Source organism: Harpia harpyja, chromosome 17 (assembly GCF_026419915.1).
Source record: "Harpia harpyja isolate bHarHar1 chromosome 17, bHarHar1 primary haplotype, whole genome shotgun sequence".
Classification (NCBI taxonomy): Eukaryota; Metazoa; Chordata; class Aves; order Accipitriformes; family Accipitridae; genus Harpia; species Harpia harpyja.
Genome location: NC_068956.1, coordinates 11436135 through 11456807, shown reverse-complemented (window position 1 = coordinate 11456807; position 20673 = coordinate 11436135). Strand labels below are relative to the sequence as shown.

At 38.4% G+C, this 20673-nt stretch overlaps 1 protein-coding gene across 7 annotated transcripts in view; it reads right to left on the bottom strand.

Annotated features, from left to right (window-relative positions):
* Positions 1–20673, bottom strand: part of CEP295 (centrosomal protein 295) — a 72094-nt gene that overhangs the window by 24369 nt on the left and 27052 nt on the right. For 4 of the 7 annotated variants that reach the window (XM_052812946.1, XM_052812947.1, XM_052812945.1 and 1 more), the window contains exons 2-12: positions 20261–20394; positions 18892–19092; positions 17545–17669; positions 16566–16659; positions 9522–9635; positions 7951–8091; positions 6649–6832; positions 4695–4886; positions 3507–3731; positions 2136–2242; positions 357–569 (exon numbers count right to left, since the gene is read on the bottom strand). In XM_052812946.1, the coding sequence (XP_052668906.1) occupies positions 357–569; positions 2136–2242; positions 3507–3731; positions 4695–4886; positions 6649–6832; positions 7951–8091; positions 9522–9635; positions 16566–16659; positions 17545–17669; positions 18892–19092; positions 20261–20368 (1704 nt within the window). In that variant the 5' untranslated portion in view covers positions 20369–20394. Of the gene's footprint in view, positions 1–356; positions 570–2135; positions 2243–3506; positions 3732–4694; positions 4887–6648; positions 6833–7950; positions 8126–9521; positions 9636–16565; positions 16660–17544; positions 17670–18891; positions 19093–20260; positions 20395–20673 lie in introns of those variants that run through there. The other 3 variants (XM_052812949.1, XM_052812951.1, XM_052812950.1) reach the window with 3 other exon arrangements.

Here is a 20673-nt window from a genome sequence, read left to right as displayed (position 1 = left end):
TTCCCACTCCCCCCCCAAGATTGTTTTTTCCCTTCTTGAAAAATGATACCTGTGCACGCATAATCATTATATGACTCTAATCAGATTTTACTAACAGGTTTTTCAAACAGAGATGCTGTCCCTAGGACTATGCAAAGACAATCCAATATTCAAAGTCCACTGATATCGTGTGAAATACAAGCTTCTACATTAGACAAAAGAAAGCTTTTACATGTACAAATTTCTGATTCATAGCCTAAGAAATAAAAATTGATTGATTGTCTTAATTGATATAATTTAAAATTGGCAAATGGTACTCTAAATTTTTATAATAAGGATAGTTAAAAAGCTACACACAATTTTCTACAATTCTTCACCTCATGTTCCACTTTGTTCTGCTGATCTGTAGAAGGAACACTGTGGCTTTGTACCAGCTGACTTTGCTCTTCCTCCTCTTTTTTTTTCTTAGCCTCCTCCAAACAGGTTTGCATTTGGATCTTCAGAAAATCAGCTTCCAAACATGCTCTCTCTTCTTCAATTTGTTTAAGTAAGGCCAGCTGTTCCTGTTTCTGTTGCTCTATTTGCTCATTCTATTGAGAATAAAAATGAGGGTCAATCTCCAGAACTGAATGATGACAAAAAAGAAAAAAAAAGAAAAAAAAAGAAAAAAGACCCAGACACCACCACACACAAAACTTTGTTCCAACTTACAGCAGAAATTTTACTGCTTGTGACAGACAATTCCAAACTGTAAGAGGCCTTTAAAAATAGCTCCGAAGTTTACAAGAATAATTTTGTTTTACTGGCTAGATATTTCTAATAGTCCCTGAATCCATTTACTATTGCACTATTATCTGTTCTCAAATTAATAGAACGGATAAAATCAGAATCTAACCATTCAAGATACATTATCGTTTTCCAGAGACTGCAAAAGTAGTCCTTTTCTTAAATTGAATTCAGAAATCTACTTTGCATTTTATAGAGCTTTTCATCAAGAGTTCAACACATTTAAATGTTAATTCAAGCCTTACAAAACTTCTGAAATAGCTAATGCATAACCACTTTAAGAGCACTCCATAAATCTCTGAAGGGATTTGTTTATTTTTATTCTCTATGTACCTATCAGCTACAAATCACTTGGATCCAGGCATAGCAACAGCATATATACTTTTAAAATGGAAGTGAAGAAAAATTTCAAAATACTGGCAAAGATGAAGTGGACAACAGCCTTTAATGAGACAGTCTGAATGGGGATGTCAGGAAGAGCGACCCGAGAAAAACCTAGACCTAAGAACAGTTAACGTGGACATAGCAATATATACATGCCCGGCCCTGGGCAGGTGCAAAGTGAGAGAAAATTAATGTTAAAGAAAGTAACCACACTTTCACAGAGTATCTGCTGCTTTTTATTCCCCCCCCCAAACCCGTAATATTTTGTCAAATTTTTGTTTCCTGAATTTCTGAACTTTAACTCTACAATTTAAGGCTGCACTAAGACTGAATTTCAACTTTATTTTTTTAAAATTGATAAACCACCAATAATAGCTGGTAGGTGTCTAAGGATACAAAAAAATGAAAATATAATGAAACGTATGCAATACATATAATGAAATAATACACAAAGTTATTATTTTCTAAATATAATAAATTTAGCATTCCCATAGACACAAAAGAATTTCTGCATTTGTTTCCTAGTTAATAAAAAAAAACAAAACCAAAGAACCCCCCAAAATACTCAAGGTTTGTAAGCTTTTCCTGTCACTCTAAACACAATCCCACAGACCTTCCTATGTTATTACACAGAGTCAGTAAAGTTTTCAGACTTGTATATTGTTGACTACATCCTCCCTAAAGCAAAGGTATTAATCTGCAGTTGGGATTCTCATTTAATCACAGGATGGCATGCCTCACCTATAGCACTTGTTAGATTTTAAGAAACTGGTTTTTTCCCCTCTATTCTAAATTCCAGCTAGAGTTTAATAATTTTTAAAAAGACACAGAGGCTAAGTATAGAAAATGTTACAGTAAAAGTTTAAGTGTTACAAATATCATAAAAGGGTCTATAGCTGCTGGATAACCTGAAGCATTTTCAAGTCTTCTGTAAATCACTTTTTTTATGCCGTAACTGAGATAGGAATAAGTACACACACACTTACCCGCTTTTGTCTCTCCTCTTCCATTCTAATTTTAGCTGCTTGTTCTTGAGGATGGATTAGAATTGAATTTTCAGCTGCAACTGTATTTTCCAGCATTTTCACAGAGTCTAAAATATACGTTATTTAACTATAATTGCAGTCAGAAAGAGCCCTGGATCTTCTTTACATCTTGCTTTACAGTTTCCCAAGCTCTCTAAACAAAATGCCTAAGCTGCTCTTGAAAAGATTACCATCTCCATCCCACTACTCTGCCTGTCTCCGTAAGCTGGAAAACCATTTTTTTATATTATTTAAGCCTTTAATGGCCCTTTATCATGCATCTTTCTTAAATATACAGCAATGGCCCAGCTCCAACAGGACTGAAGATTGCTTCTACCCGGATCACTCGGAAGCCTAATAGCAAGATCAGCCTGAGGAATAAAAAGCCATACATTAACCTCTCAGAACAAAGAGGGTCTAAAACTGGCACTCTCCAGGCAAATGATTTAACATTTTGGCTATTGCACAAAAAGCAAGTCTTCGTCCTGTACTATTAGCTTCAAATAGCAGCACATTTTCCCCAGAGGTATGTTTTCACTCATGCTACATTCTTCAATCCCCAGGAATTATGCTGGTGTATCCATTTACACAATTGAACAAAATCACTTAATCTCATTTTAAAAAACAAGCAACCTATGAAAGTAAAAAAAACCCCAAACCCGCCACAACTTGATCACTTTAATACTTCAGAAATCCCACTTAGCATACAAGTTCACCAACTTCAGCACTAGCATGACCAAAAGAGCACAAAGGATAGAAATGGGAAGTAACGCCAAAATGATTTGGCTACCAAACAAAATGGAATGTCTAATTGCTACAAATTCCAGTTTTACAAAGAGGCTTTTCAGAATGGTGCCTAGAAGCAGAAAAAAAACCTCCATGACTTCAAGACACATCAGATCATGCTTGTCTTGTGCATTTCTAGCTGTGAACCTCTGAAGCATCTGGCTTTTCTAGTCCAACAGGTACAGAACTTCAATGCCCAATTTTGCACTTGGGAATTCTACTCCTGGAGGCAAACATCTATTAAAGCATGGCAACACTAAGTGTGACAACAATTTGGGTGAGATTTAGAAGATACAAAGGTATTTTGGACATCTTTTCTCCACAAGATCCTAATGGGCAAACTGGACATAAGAGCAAAAACCTCTCCTATTTGTGGTTTCAACAAATCCACGATGCACTGTGGGAAAAGACAGGAGAATTGTACTTTCTGGCAACATGACAAAACACCACCACTGAAAATCCATTAAACAGTTTTGTTACAGTCCACCCTTACAAGTCGTCTTGCTTCTACACAACAAATTTTGATGCAAGTATGTAATTACGTACCTTTGGCTTCACATACTGTATTTTTCTGTTGCTCATAGTTAAGTTCTAAATCACATAATTGTCTCTCTTCGCTAGCAATTGTGCCTGATTCAATAGTCTCAATTTCACTTTGAATCTCTTTCTCACTTTTTGATGTCCACTCCTCTTTTTGGCTTCTAATCTTGTTCAGCAATTTCTTTAAGGCAAGTTTTGACTGAGGTTGGTGAGTTTTTGCTTCTTCATGATCTATAAAGAATATATAGTGTTAAGAGTTTGGGGTAATAAATATCTTCACATCATAAAACCAAAAAACCCTCTTTTTTTTTTTAAATTGCTTATATAGTTGGACAAATAGCTTGGGTATATTACCAAGTTTTAAAAGCTTAACAATATTTTCTCTCACCTGCAAGAAAGCTGCAGTAATTTGTCTCTGCATGCTATAAATGGAGGGCTAAGCTAGTTGTAGTGTTTCACAGTCAGACTGCTCCTAGGCTGTACTGTTGCAGAAACAAGCAGTACTATGCCCCTGCCTGCTTGTATGTTCCTGCCCTCTCCTTTGTATTAGCACTGGCAACACAATGCATCACAGACCAAAAAACAGATTGTGCCAGCAAAGGGATATGGCAGAAATGCTTGGCCAAGCAGCAAGTTCACTAACACACTTCTTGTTCACATCACATTATCCTGTACATGCCACGAGAGAAGGAGTACGCACACACGCAGCTGTTGCAGCTTACTCATAATACGGAGCAACTCTATCACAAACCTGAACATAAAGGACATACTGTAAGTAGACTTTCATACAAAGTCAAGCATTAACTTTGAAATATTTCAAAAGCACAAAAATGAAAAATATTTAAGTTCGCATACCAGTGTCATCCCATAATTTACACTAATTATATAGGAATAATTATGGCTACTAACAGTGTAGTTCTTACAACAATTAAAAATTATTCTCACTATAGTAATAAACTGAAGTATATTAGAAAAATAAGTCACATTTTCATTTTTAAATTCATAATCATTAGCATATTATCATCCATGATAAACATCATAGACCACTTGATACTGAAATACTTCACAGGCATTACAGAATTTTAAGTACTTAAGACATTTTAGTTAATACTGGTTAATTTGATATATTAAATTAAAACACTTCTACTATAAACCCAAAAAGTTTAAGTTAAATGTTAAATTTAAAAGCTTTACTTTCTGATTCATTAGGGACCTCCTCTTCTATCATCTGTCCCAATTCTTCTCGAGTATCACAAGCAGATTCTGGTTGAGTGTTACAAGCAGATTCTTGCTCCAAAGAGATATCAAGATCATTATCTTGAGATCTATCAGAAGGGGGTGGCAAAGGTTGTGGCTCAAACTGCAAAATCAGGTCTCCTTTCATTTCTAATTAAAAGAACACAACCACATAAGACGACCAATTGGAACAAAAAGCAAGCAACACTGCAAAACCACACTCAGCATAGAAATCCCTAAGAATATCAATAGCTTGTTTCACAACAGATTTAATCCAACTATTTTTTCTTTCCAAAATAGAAGCTTCAGAATTGGTTAGATCATCAGCCATCTATTAATTCAGAAATTCCACAGGGTTTTCCACTAGAATATGCTGTCTTTCAGAATAAAAGTTTATGTGATAAAAGGCTCATCTTTACACAAAAAGCAGCACACAGGAACAATTACACACAGGAGGATCCCAGTAACTTCATCAGGGAAAAGATGCATCCTGACCTGGCTGCTCACCAGGCTGTCACAGGAGAGTGACTGATCACATGGGCCAGGTGTGAAATTCTATAAGACTAGTCAACAGGAGCTCTCCCACAACCACCTTACCGACTGATGGGGTTACTGCCTATAAGGGGTGTGGGACACATGGGAAGATCATCTTGGGATTGTATAAGTATAGATGTTTAGGGGAGGAACCAAAGGCAGGAAAAGGAAAGGATCAAGTTAGTCTGGGGAGGAGCTAGTGTGAGGAAAAACGTAAGAGTAAGGGGATAAAAGGGGCCAGTCAGTACACTTGTCTGGCCATGCACTGTGCCCAACAGTCTGCCCTGTCTTCTCACTAAATTCCATTTCTAACTGTTTTCCTGGGTGAGGAACCCTCTATTTTGTATGCATGCATGTGTGTATGGATACGTAAGGGCCAGCAACTGGAACGGGGACCAAAAGTCACAGGGGCACCTGTGTCCAGAGCACCACCAACTGCAGAAACCAGAATGAGTGCATATTATGTGGGTATGAGTATCAGCATGCAGTGGCTAGCACATCGCAAGCCAGACTAGCCAGCAAGAATGATAAGAGGCTTAGGAGCTAGGTATCAAGCAGCCCTAAGACTGGGCTGGATACCGGGGAGGCCTGGGGATCTGCAAGCTGGCAAGAGGAGGGATCAGGAGATCCAAGCATCCAAGCCAGCTACAGGGGAGACCATGGGGTCTCACAGTGAACTAAGAAACCTGCCGATACGTGTGTGTGCATCTCGGAGACAACTGGAGACAAGAGGATCCGGGGTCAGCTACTGCATAGACTAAGTATTTAAGGTCAGTTACCACAGGGATCAATAGCATGTGCGTGTCTGTGCATACGTTCACATACCCAACTAGTTCTGTGTAGCAACAACTGGAGTGGAGCAGCAGGCCTTGGGGTTTCATATGCCCAGGAGCCAGCAACTGGGGAGATTAAGGATCGAGGGCCAGCTGCTACGCAGAGTGAGTGTTTAAAGCGACTTACCGAGTGATCCATAGCACATATTTGAGCATACCAGTGCTTATGTGGACATATGAGGTAACTAGAAGGCTACAGGGTCCAGGATGAATTACTGGGTAGATTGAGTGCCTAAGATCAACTGCTGGAGGGATCCATACTGTGTATACAGATGTATATCCCACTAAAAGGCCTCCATCCTGATCAGCCAGAGCAGTGAACAGGATGAGGCCATTTGCACTGTTTGTGTTTAATGCGAGTGCTGTGTTTTCTGTGTTGGCCTGCGTGGTCAGCCGTGTGTGTGTACCGAAAGCCTGTTCGTGTGCATGCCTACTGTGAATACACACACAGCCTTGCTATTGGGGCCGGACCTGGGAAGAGGCAGCTGCAGCAGCCTCTCCTCTACTGGGCTATCAGATTCAGCAACCTCCAACAAATTACTTACTCCTGTCTTCACTGTACATATCTTCAAATGCAAACTCCAATTCTCTCTGCCATTCTTCTTTTATTTCCCTGCGTTTGTATGCAGGCACAAAAAGTTGAGGTGGCATCTGCGCTACAATCTGTCTTCTACGCATCCGATCCACATTCTGCATTTGCTCAAGTTCTTTCAGTAGCCTTTCCCTGTCCTTCAAACATAAAGAAGGGATAACATCATTTAGTGTTCACATTCAGACAGCCATATGTCAGGACTGATAAAATACTTCAATTTGGTTACCATGAAGTTTTTTTAATCCTTAATGTTTAAAGTAAATTTTATTCTAGGGAGAAAGTGCTTCCTCAGGAGAAGGCTGTATCTGACCTTTAAACCCAAGAGTCATCAATATTACCTAGAAGATCTATTGTTAAATAAAGAATTACACTATACACCTGTAGTTCAACTTTCTTCAACAGAATTAAATCTTCTGTTTTACAAGGTAAACGAGTACTTCCTTTGGCAAGTTACTTTTATTAGTATATACTTCAGCACTTGCTACTTTTTCAGAGGTGAACTAAATACTCTTGGCACACTACCATTATATATGGAAACTATTTTTAAAAAAGCTTTATTTGAAGTTTGGTTGGGTTTTCTCCCTGTTAACTTAAGGAGCATCAGTAATATTTCCACAGTTCCCCATTTTAGTTAGGTTACTCATTCAGGGCCAATCATATCTCAACTAAAAAACAGGAAGCTTTTGCTATTTCTAGCCTCCAAAAATACTTGTGAAAGTAACAGACAGTAAAACAAAGTTCAGAGCATCCCTCTAGGTACAAAGACATTTCTCAATAGTTCAGTTTTTACTTCTTAAAGGAAACAATTTCAGTATTTCCAGACTTACACACTAACAGAACCGCAGTCTTTAAGTAAAAACTTTGAAAAGTTTTCCAAAAATAAAAAAATATATTGTTGCCTTCTTAATAATAAATTAATTTTTTCCCCCCTGAAGCACAGAATAATCAACCCAACTAAAGCTGGTGTGGAAAAGTAGAGCTCATCACCTATTAAAAAAGTTTAGCTTGATTATTACAGATTGGTTAACAGCTGGTCAAAGATAACAAAAATTACAGGATGTTCTTTCATTCTCCCTCCTTCCAGATAGCCAAAATAAGCAGAGTTTGGTGCTTTTTAAACACATTCTGAAAACTCCATTTAGTCCACTAGTTTTCCTCCTGTAACTATAATTCCTTTCTTTACTGATCACCTACCTACAACTTCCTTAACACTGGTCATTGTGACATTAAAATCAGGCACAACTACTTTGCCTACCTGAGCCAAATGCACCTTCTTCAAGGCACGACTTCCTCTGAGATGCGCCTTTTCAAGCTGCTCTCTTCTCTCCCTCTCTGCCTCTCTGTGTAGTTCCTCCAAACGTTTCCCTTCTTCTTCAGCAGCTAACCGAGCATCTGGCTGGCAGTCAATCAACAGTTTAGTCCATGAAGTTCTTTGTGGTAGTTTAAAGCATATGTAACAATAAATAAATGAATAATTCTGCAGCAAAAGCACTTTAAAAAAAAAGACATACAATGCCATATGAACACCCTTGAAGGTTTATAATTCTTGGTTGCAGGCAGGACCAAACTAGTTTTTTACCTTTGAAGAAAAAAAAAAAAGCGTATTTACATATTCCATAAGTGTAGGTGTCAAAATGTTCTAGTTTCAAGCTGTACTAGGGACAACCATTTGTATGATTTATTTGTTATAGCAGAGTGGTTATTTCTCCTACAATAAAAGGTAAAATGAATAATACAGTCAATATTACAGATTGACTACTTCTATTTTCATGTTTGTTTTTTTAAATGGGGGGGGCAGAATTAAATACAGAAGCGTTTTCATTCTCATTTGGGAAAGCAGAAACAATCTGCAATTTTTAAATATGAAAAATCTTACTAACATGAAAATTAAAAAAACTACATAAGTAAAAAAACCCCCAAGAAATCACTGCACATAAGCAAGGCTACAAAGATTAACATTTTGGAATTTTCCATGACAAAGCTGAGCAAACTACAGTATTTCCTCTTATTGTTTAGGCCTAGTCCTTCAAATGTGAAGAAAACCTAGAACTTCATGAATGAAAACTTCATGAATGCACTGAAGAAAATATTCACAAAAACAAATTTATTGAGACAGCTTTTCTAGTCTAATAGAGGCTGATCCAGAACATGAACTTAGATTGTGGTCTCACATCACCAATAAACCAAACTGTTGTTTGGTTCACTTCTCAATAGCGTTACCTTAATTCAAAAATCATCCCAAAAGCTAAGCTCCTGCTCCATCTCTCACTTTTCCAGTCCCCCCACTTCTTCTGATCTGACTTTGGCCCTTGTCTGAGTCTACCGTAAACCTGAGTAAACTTTCCCATTTGGCAAAAATCTATTCACCATTCTTTCTCCCAAATAAGACTTCCGCCATTTTGGCAAGCTGAAACTGCTGACTGCATGAACAGATGAACACAAATATGAGGTAAACACTGGGAGTACATAGCTAAAGAGAGGGGAAGACAAAAAAAGCAGGGCAACTGCAACTATTAATTTATCCTAAGCCACAAAGCAGAAGATTTGGGTGTCCTAACATTATACCAGTCCTGTGAACTCACCTCCTTACAGAGGTCTATTCATGTGGGACTGTCAGGTGTGATCCCGCAAGTGACTGAGCACATAACAGGCATTACAAGTTTCCCCATCTAAGATTCCAATTAGTAACTTGTGTAATGGCTGCTTTATACAAGTTCATATTTTTAAACAAGTTCTAGAAAACTGAATTGCTGATATCCAGACACTGTATGCAATACAAAGAAAGATATATGGAAGCATGTATCACAAACACTTGGAGTTAATCACCTGCTCTCCATCCACTTCTCTGTCCACGTAAGGCTCGGAAATATGATAACGTGTAACAGAAAAGTTGTCAGCGCTATAGGGCTTCGCTGCAGGAGTCTTTTTCACTTCAAAATTCTAGGAAGGAAAGTATAAGTACAGCTGTATCAGAGAACAGTATCTCTAGCAAAGCTACTAAACAGGACAAGTGATCTGTACACTTAAATTAGTATTAAAAGAAAGCCACGCCCCCAAATTCTCTCCTGAAAATATTGTTTAAAACTTCACATACTTTTAATAATTAATAAAACACATCAGCACAAGGCAGATCTAGAGGACTTAACTGAGAGCATCTAACAGCCTAAGGCAAACTCCTCCACACAAATTAACATTCATCAGAGAGCTCTGCCAACTTGTTTCAAAAGCATTACCTTAATTTAAAAGCACTTGAATTTAATGCAGTAACACAAATCCCACTTACAACAGCTGTCATACTCAACTCAAAGCAAGGCAACCACAGATCCACAACAGAATTATACCTAACAGCAAAATAACACTTCTCGAGTACAGACTTTCTTTACAAAACTCAGAACCATTATGTCCAATTTATTAGTTGACCAGATAACAGAGCATTTTCCATAACTTCACTGAAAAGTGTCTATTTATACAAAGTATTTATTTTTTGTATTTATTTTTTTTTAAAAGTTTTGGGTACACCACATTTCAACTCTTGTCTGAGAGAGTTTGAACACCGAGCGACCAGGCCCTCCCAATTCTTTGGCTCAGCCTGATGTTCTCAGTGGGGCAGCTACGTTAGGTAACTCAGTATTCTGTGGGACCTGCCTTTGTACTTCTAACATCTCCTCCATCAATTTTCTCCCAGCTTCCTCTTCCCCAGACTTTCTCCTAAAAAAGGATTCTTATCTACATTAACTAAACCAGCAAGTTTCATAGCCTGAGTGGTTTAAAACTAACATGACTGTAAACAAATGCACATACACAAGGAGTAGCATTCTCAGGAATATCTTAAACTTACCTCTATGTAAGATGAGGCATACAAAATTTCAGTATTGATTATCGCTTGCTATTTTGTAAAGACTGTAGAAAGTGAAGTCTTTAAATTAAAATCCTATGATGTGCAACTAGTTTTAGCCTTACCAACAGAAATTCAGTAACTTATTTTAGGGTTAAGCAAATGCATGTTATTCTAACAGGAAAAAAACCATAATGTACAAATAAAAGCACGCCACAAAGAATTTCACTTTTATTTGTACATAAAGCTGTTTAAAAATTGCTAACTTTCTTAATAAATCATAGTAATTGTAACAGATCAACATTAACCAAAACGCTTGTAGATACTGATTATAGCTCTGAAAACAGACAAGTCCCATGCCTAAACCTCATTAGTCAGAATACTGACTGCTTGACCTATACTGTGTTACCTTCAGAATATGTAATTAAACCTCAGTCTTTGGAATTATTTTAAAAAAATGTAAAACTAACAAATCAGTAATTAATAATTATATTTAACCAATCAAATCTCCAGAATTTTCTTCAAAAGCTGTGAAGATGTGAGAGGCTGCAATTCTCCGATTAATGTCAAAAGCAATTTAGGTTGAAAAAAAGAAATACTTGTAACATTATTAAACCTCATGGTGGAAACACTGTAGCTAAGACTTCATCCCTACTTCCATCAAGAGGTTTGTAACTCTCCCTCCTTCCCCCCTCCCCCCCAAAGTAACTAATTCTATACTAAAATCTGGCAAAACTGGAGCAGCAATGTATCATGAAATGAACAAAAAAACCCCCAAACTAAAAAAATCCCAACTCTAAAAATATTATGAATACTCAAGAAGAGCATAGTAACATATAGTAACAATACAGTAACCCAGCTGGACATAAGCAATCCAGGAGGTTCCCGATAGATTCGTTGATGATAACTCCCTTCTCCAAGTGATGGAGGAGCCAACAAGGAGAGGAGCTATGCTGGACCTTGTTTTCACCAACAAGGGCGGGCTGGTGGGGAATGTGAAGCTCAAGGGCAGCCTTGGCTGCAGTGACCATGAAACAGTGGAGTTCAAAATCCTTTGGGCAACAAGGAGGGCGCACAGCAAGCTTGCCACCCTGGACTTGAGGCGAGCAGACTTTGGCCTCTTCAGGGATCTGCTTGGTAGAGTGCCATGGGATACAGCCCTGGAGGGAAAAAGGGCCCAAGAAAGCTATTTAATACTCAAGGATCACCTCCTCCCAGCTCAGGAGCAATGCATCCCAACAAATAGGAAGTCAGGAGGCCTGCATGAATGAACAAGGAGCTCCTGGACAAAATCAAACACAAAAAGGAAGCCTACAGAGGGTGGAAGCAAGGACAGGTAGCCTGGGAGGAATGCAGAGAAACTGTCCGAGCAGCCAGGGATCAGGTTAGGAAAGCTAAAGCCCTGACAGAATTAAATCTGGCCAGGGACGTCAAGGGCAACAAGAAAAGCTTCTGTAGGTACATCGGTGATAAAAGGAGGACTAGCAAAAATGTGGGCCCTCTCTGGAAGGAAACGGGAGACCTGGTTACCAAGGACATGGAGAAGGCTTGAGGTACTCAATGACTTTTTTGCCTCAGTCTTCACTGGCCAGTGCTCCAGCCACACTGCCCAAGTCGCAGAAGGCAAAGGCAGGGACTGGGAGAATGAAGAACCACCCACTGTAGGAGAAGATCAGGTTCAAGACCATCTAAGGAACCTGAAGGTGCACAAGTCCATGGGACCCGATGACATGCATCCTTGGGTCCTGAGGGAACTGGCAGCTGAAGTGGCTAAGCCACTATCCATTACATTTGAGAAGTCCTGGCTGCCTAGGGAAGTTCCCACTGACTGGAAAAGGGGAAACATAACCTGTTTTTAAAAAGGGAAAAAAGGAAGACCCAGGGAACTACAGGCCAGTCAGTCTCACCTCTGTGCCTGCCAAGATCATGGAGCAGATGGTCCAGAAAACTACACGTAGGCACATGGAAAATAAGGAGTTGACATGGCTTCACTATGGGCAAATCTTGCCTGAAAAGTTTGGTGGCCTTCTACAACAGGGTTACAGCATTGGTGGACATGGGAAGAGCAACATATATCATCTACCTGGACTTGTGCAAAGCTTTTTATGCTGTCCCACACTACATCCTTGTCTCTAAATTGGAGAGACATGGATTTGATGGATGGACCACTCAGTGGATAAGAATTGGCTGGATGGTCACACTCAAAGAGTTGTGGTCAATGGCTCAATGTCCGAGTACAGAGCAGTGATGAGTGGCATTGCTCAGGGGTTGGTACTGGGACCAACACTGTTTAACATCTTTGTCGGCAACATGGACAGCGGGATTGAGTGCACCCTCAGCAAGTTTGCCGACGACACCAAGCTGTGTGGTGCGGTTGACACGCCAGAGGGAAGAGATGCCATCCAGAGGGACCTTGACAGGCTTGAGGGGCAGGCCCGTGCAAACCTCGCGAAGTTCAACAAGGCCAAGTGCAAGGTCCCGCACATGGGTTGGGGCAATACCAAGGACAAATACAGGCTACGAAATAAGCAGACTGAGAGCAGCCCTACAGAAAAGGACTTGTGGATGTTGGTTAACAAGAAGCTCAACATACCCAGAAACATGCGCTTGCAGCCCAGAAAGCCAACTGTATCCTGGGCTGCATTAAAAGAATTGTGGCCAGCAGGTTGAGGGAGGCAATTCCGCCCCTCTACTCTGCTCTCCTGAGACCCCCAGCTGGAGTACTGTGTTCAGCTCTGGGGGTCCCAACATAAGAAGGACATGGACCTGTTGGAGCGAGTCCAGAACAGGGCCACAAAGATGATCAGAGGGCTGGAACACCTCTCCTCTGAACACAGGCTGAGGGAGTTGGGGTTGTTCAGTCTGGAGAAGAGAAGGCTCTGAAGAGACCTTATAGCAGCCTTCCAGTACCTGAAGGAAGCCTACAAGAAAGCCAGAGAGGGACTTTTTACAAGGGCACGTAGTGATAGGACAATGGGCAATGGCTTTAAACTGAAAGAGGGTAGATTTAGATTAGATGCAAGGAAGAAGTTCTTCACTGTGAGGGTGGTGAGGCACTGGAACAGGTTGCCCAGAGAGGCTGTGGATGCTCCATCCCTGGCAGTGTTGAAGGCCAGGTTGGATGGGGCTTTGAGCAACCTGGTGTAGCAGAAGATGTCCCTGCCCATGGCAGCGGGGTTGGAACTAGATGATCTTTAAGGTCCCTTCCAACCCAAACCATTCCGTGATTCTATGATTTTTAGGTTGTATTTCCATTACATAAAAATCTGATAGATCACATAAAAAAAAAATTAAGTTTACAAGAACTGTGTGACACTTGTCAATAAAATTATGTTTACGGTTTAACTTCAATCAAGTAACTTAACAATTGGTCTAACTAAATAAGGCCTCAATTCCCAAAAGCTATCCTTCTGAGAATTAAACTTGATTATGACAGTAACTCTAGAGTAAAATCACTTATTTTGTAACTGGATAAAGTAACAGTAATAGAATATAAGAAACATTTTCTGAAGATACTCCTAAGTAATCCTACAATGAATCCTCCATTTTATGAAATTTTATTCAATTGTTATTGCAACAGAGCATCAGATTATGATTATAGTTATGTTTAATAAGCTCTTTATGTAAATTGATTCAAGAAAATAAGCATGCTTATGCAGATGACCTTGTAATTTTCTGCAATTCACAGGATTTGGAGTAAAAGTTAAGCAATTCAAATTCAGTGCCTTTTGAGTAATGCATTTGCAAGACAAAGCCCCAGAAATTGACCGTTAAAATCTTTTGTTTTCTCCCTCTATAGAGAACTAGGAATAAGCCACAGCTCTAATCATCTCTGATATTTCAATTACTTAGCATTTACCCCATGCAATACATGGCACCCAGTTACTTTTCCAAGAAAATAACTTTATTCTTCACCCTGTGCCCTCCCAGCAACATAGGCCTATGACAAAAGGATTAAAATCCATACAGATATGAAAACTAGGAAACAGGCTTGAAGTCAGCTAGTCTTTACATGGATCAAACTGACATGCTGTGCTATATTTAAACAATGCAATCATTTTCCTCAACAAAAATCCAACATGCCTGCAGAACTGTTGATTCAATTTGGCATTATCAGAGCATGAACTTCTTAAAAGAAACAAACCCCATGTATTGTAGAAAATCCAGATGCTTGCAAACTCTGCTAAAATCATGTTTGCTGAAAAGGTGAGTAAAGGACATTTGTTCATGGGTGGAAATGCAATAAACTGTAGAATTTCAGGAAAGGAAGTTATGTTTCTGCAATACTTAAACATGGTACTGACCCAGACCTGTCATCCAATACAATCGCAAATGCAATTGTACCAGAACCTGGGGAAACCTGAACAAAGTCTTCTTGCTTGCCCTGGTGAAAAAAGACTAAAGAGTAAGAAGGAAATTCTGCATTTGTAAAATGGAAAGAGAGATGCATTACTGAGGTTGTTAGATGAAAACTATTATATAGTTACTGTGTCTTTTCAGCTGTCATATCATCTACAAATATGCATGCTAACTGCAGCTGACTTTGGGTTACCAATTAGAAACTTTGTTTTTTAATAGAAAGCAACATAACACACATCCTAAACTGCAAAAGTTACTAGAAAGCAATGCTGCAGTGTCTCATGCTTTTCCAACAATGCCAAACTGAGCAACACAAGCATCTGAAAACCAGGAAATGAAGAATCAAAGTTTTAACTGATACAGCCTTCATCTGCTCTATAACAAATACACCAGGAACGTCACATGAAACAATGTAGAAGAGAACAGCAGCATGAAAGAGTGTTTGAATTTACCTGAACTGTGCCATAGAGGAGTTTATTCCACCTATTCTAAATTCCAATATTGCATATACTTCACCAGAAATAACCCCAGACTTTACCACTCCCTTACAACACTTGCTTTAATCCTCACTCATATCCAACTTCCACAATAAGAAAACCCTCAGGCAGCCAACGAGAAGAGCTACAGAGAAGAATGTACTAAGGGATACAAATGAAAGTATATAGGCATTCCTTTTTCTAATTATTCTAAAAACTGTGAGGGTCAAACCTTACTCAGTTTTTCCAGATACATCAGTACCAAACCTCTACCATCCAACACACTAACCTGTACATAACATGCTGGATGTAGCTGGGAAAAGCTTTGATAACTTCACTGGCTCTGAGAAGGACTAGTATACCTTAATCCTTTCTTTTCTTGTCAGTGTCTGAATATCCCTGAACCTGATGGTCTGAAAGGGCACAACAACACATAAGGCAACTTAAACTCGGCATTAATGAAGTTCCATTAAATTAAATTTACTAAAAGGTAACTCCAAAGTAAAAATGCACATAATGTTCTTCCTGCAGTTCAGATCTGCAATCCTACAGTCACTTCTATACCTATGCAGAATCTCTCTGATATCAAAGAAGCGTGAAGGATGTAAAAAGTCACCCCCTCAAAAGGGTACAGGATAAACGTAAAAATATGATTTTTATCTACTTGCCTCCCCAGTAGCCTTAGGTACTGGTTTCCTATCAAAATTAAACAGCTTACCCTACATTTAGTACTCCCTACAAGAAGTAAAGAAATTGGAGAAAAAAACCCCAACAAAACCCCCACAGCTAAAAAGGTAGAACTATCTTTACTACAGAAGTAAACAAAATGCTACTGCTGCATCATTATGACAGAAGGTTGAGGTGGTGTGTACATGCTGAGAAAAATCATTGTAGAGTTTAATACCACTGTGGCTATTAAATGAAAATGAGAACATGATAAAGTTTAAAAGACACATTAACCACAAAAATCTTAGATGACAAGAAATAAAATCCACATGTAACGAGAGATCAGAAATAAACAAATACCAAAGCTTAGCAGTAAGAAGTCTGCTAATATACAATTCATTAATTTTCTTGATTTTTGCTGAACTGCTCTTCTTATAATATGCAAACAACAATTTTGTTGTGAGAAGTCAGGCCAATAAATAAATCATTAAATTATATGTAAATTGTGATCACTATCGCATCACGGATACATACCTCAAGCGGACGTGGCGGAGGAGGTGGAAGGCTTGCAACTTTGGCTGCTCTTTGTCTTTCCACTTCCAGAGCATGTTTACGTGCATTTGTTCGTCTTGGGGGAAAAAACAAAAACAAAAAAACCACACACACAAAAAAACCCCCAAATGACCACACACAAAAGAGAAGAGAGAAGGAAAAAACTATTCAAGCAACAATGACAGCACTGTGCAAAATAAAAGGCAAACCTAAAAATAAACAGATTCAGATGTACCCAAATTGAATGCTTGGGAGATGGCGATGGGCAAGCACACTGAAAAGTCAACAGAACTTATGCTGGTAGACAGCACTGGAAAATTAATTTATTGAAGTAATGCAAAAATGTTAATACTGACAAGCTTCTAAGAACAAAGCAAAATCCCTGCTTTTCACTTAGGTTTTCAGAAAGCACTGCATCACTTCAACATATTTTAATTGCTCAAGTGTGGACAAAACTAAGTATTTAATCAATAGATCTCAGCTCTACTCAAGCACAACTATCCTCAAGAGTACACAGCTCGTTTTTCATGCCAGCTCAAGTTTGGTTCAATCCGCTCAAAAAACCCCACTGCTAAGAAGGAAGACCATAACAAATGCAATAGGTCCTTTTTTCAAGTGGGTAACTCTCCATCAGGAACTGGCCTGAGAACATTTCATTTCATATGGCACTGAATAGCTGTCAGCCAACAATCTAGACTGAAAATAGCAATATACAGATGAAAGGCCCCTCACTCATTCAGAGTCTCTAAGGCCAGCTTCTATACTTGACATTTTTGTCTTGGTTTTAAAGCTACAGTTCTTATCAAAACCCACAAGCTTTGTCCGCAAGCGTTAATTCTCTAACCCATAAAATTTCAAGATTAAAAAAGCTCCAAGCAAGAAGCATCAAGATTTTTGCCTTCACCTTGTGACACTGTAAAATGCATCCTATGCTTAAGAAAACTAGGTAACTATTGCATACCGGGCTTGCTCATGAAGTAATTTTTCTTTTTGGTACTTCTGTTCTTTCAGGGCTTTCCTATGTCTCTTCTCTGCTCTTTGTTTCCTTTCTTCTGCTTGCTTTGCCAGAGCTTCTAAGTCAGGTTCCTTAACAATAAAATATTGCAAGCACTTAATACAGGATTTTACTCACTTCTCGTACTATCAGTGTGATATTTCAAATTAAGTACTGCTGATACGAATCACAAGCTCAAAATTACTTTCTACTGTATTAGAGTAAAAATACTCTAAATAATAACTTTTCCTTCTCTGCCATCTTCTTTATTATCTTCTTCTCTACCACCAACAGCAGCAAATTTGCCACATTCCTCAGCCAACGTAACCAAATATTTATGTGGAAAACTTAGCTTCTCTCTGCATCTCTTTGATAAAGACGGTAATATAAATATACTTACACATTTTAGCAAACGCTGACTAAACTGTACAGAGAAAGCATGTTACTACCTTTCAGTCACTAATCACAATGATTGTGTATCAACAGAAACACTTCTTTATGATTCTGTGTTCCTATGGCATTGGTACCACGGTTGTCCACAAACTCATCCATCCTAGCGCTGGAAAGAACTTTACAAAGTTGTTGATTTAGAGACACTGAGATATGGAAAAGTATAATGCCATTTTACTTGGGTTAAAAAGCCTGACTAATTCAGGAAGTAAGCTAGTCTGCAAAATTCACGCAAGAAGTCTGTGGCACCACTGAATTCTATAAACCTGGTTCAGAGTAAAATCTATGGAAAGTTTCTACCGAACAACCTCAATGATCTCTCAAAGAGAGCCTACACAAGTTACACGATTTTGAAGAAAGTGAAAATAGTTTATAGGTGCAGAATTAAGAAGTGACACCAGTTTGCAGTCTAGGCAAAGGCCTCTGAAGCCATTATGAAGCCTTTCCACGACACTTGAGCACTGAAGTAAAAATGCTAAGTATTTTCTTAACCATAGAAAAGATACTGTTACATGGTAGAGAAAAAAAGTTACTACATTACTGGCATACTTGAGACAATGATTCACCATGTGAAATTTAGTCAAGTACAAACATACACTATCCTATACGTTTACAATCTAACATAAACAAAATAACTTTTAAGAGTTTGCATAGCAAAAGCCTTAGCAGATGGGCCTGCAAGACCATTTAATCCTGGTCTTGTCTTGTGGAAAGATATCTGCTCTAAGAAGTTTCCATTCTTAAAAACTGTCGTTTTACGTATTAGGACTGCAAGATCAAGAATATAAGAAACGAAACAGCAATCTTGGTATTTCTAGAACATCAAGAATTTCTCCGACAATAATATTAAGCTGTTTCACTTACATTCTCCTTGGCTTGTCGGTGACCCTCACCAATTGCTCTTAAGCTTGATAAATACAGTTTTTCTAAGGCTTTCATCTTTTGATCCTGTGCTTTCTGCCATTCAGCTCTCAGTGCCTCCTCTAACTGATGTAGTCGTTGTTCTCTCCTCTGCTTTACTTTCTGTCTTATCTGCAAGGCGATATACTTCTGTTGCTCTCTAACCTGTAGAAATAGCATTTACGTTTTGTCAGCAACTTAAAAAACCACAGTATTTTTTGCAGCAAGTCTTTCCACAACATACTCTACCCTCCTTTCAGCTTTCCATCTCATCTACTATTCCATTAACATCTGTCCAGAAAATACTTCAAAGTTGCCATTACCCTTTACTAAAATTAATACATTAAATAATAAATTTAATCTTAGTTAAATGTTTCAGTTAAAGTCCAAGATTAACATACAACTGATAAACAAAATGCAAAAAACTCCTTGGAATATCCTTCCCTCCAAAAAAACAACACAATAACTTATTAAAGACTCCTATTACAATGCAACACGGTTTAAAGAAAATCAGCAACTATACTGATAAATTAAAGTCTGTTTACTAAGTTTCTGTTTTTCACTTTGTCAGTAAAATTCTCTTCACTAAAGAGGAAAACGTATCAAGAAAAAAGCCCCAAAGGGGTCAAAAATTAGTACATGGTAAGCGTCTTGAAGATACATATTTTCTAAAGATGGTTGAGATGTGAACAGCTTGTGTAGGACAAAGCAGAGGAAGGCTAAGAAGAGAGAAATGGAGAAATAGTCCTTTGGTCTAACAGCAGGACAGCAGAACAGAAATGGAAGAAAGATGAGATGATCAACAGACATTTTCTGAAAAAGGTACTCTGCTCCGACATTCTGAAAGGAGCAGTACTTAAAGCATTTAGAACTATGACATATTGTAGCAATTCTGTTTGTCCACTGGAAAGCTGTGAAGCTTCGTATTAGCAGTAGATGTCTTATTTCTTCTGCGTGATCACTGTGAAAACACCTGAAACACTGTAAGAGGTACGAATCCTTACACTAGTGACACAACACCAGAAAAGAGACAACTGCATGTTCACAGCCAAATAAAAATGATAGATACTGGGAAGCTGGCAGGGAAGAAGAGATTCTGGAACAGATGTCAAATTGAATCTAACAAACAGAGAAGGTATCACAAGCAAAATATGCACTTAGTAGTAAGTAAACATGAGAAAAGGAAAATAATTCACAAACTACATAGAAACCTAATACACAATATCATGACCCTGGAATTTAGTTTACATTAAATAAATTTTTCAGTTAATTTTCCTAAATTATTTGTTACATCATTAAATGAAATTCACAACATGCAGAAATACAGGCATACTTGCTGTAGCCTCAGTTTTCTTCTTCTTTCGTATTCTTCTTTCAGAAGCATGGTTTCTTCATTAGGACTAAGCCTCAATTTCCCAACTTTTGCAACTTTCCTCTTCATCTTTGGAAACGCTGAATAATCAAATTCTATGAGCACAACATGAAAACCAGAAATTGTGCATAAAAGACATTGGTAAACCAGCTATAAAAACCAGAGAATACCATAATCTTACAAATCTGGCATGGTATCTAGGAGCACGATCTACAACTGTTCACGTCTGTTCCAACTGTACTCAACAACATTGGCACTGTCTTTGTCACAGTCACAAAATGTATGGCTTTTGAACTATTATACTATGTAGCAAACTCTGCAACAGTATTACATTCACATTCTACACTGTGGACCAGACCTGCACATCTGCAAAG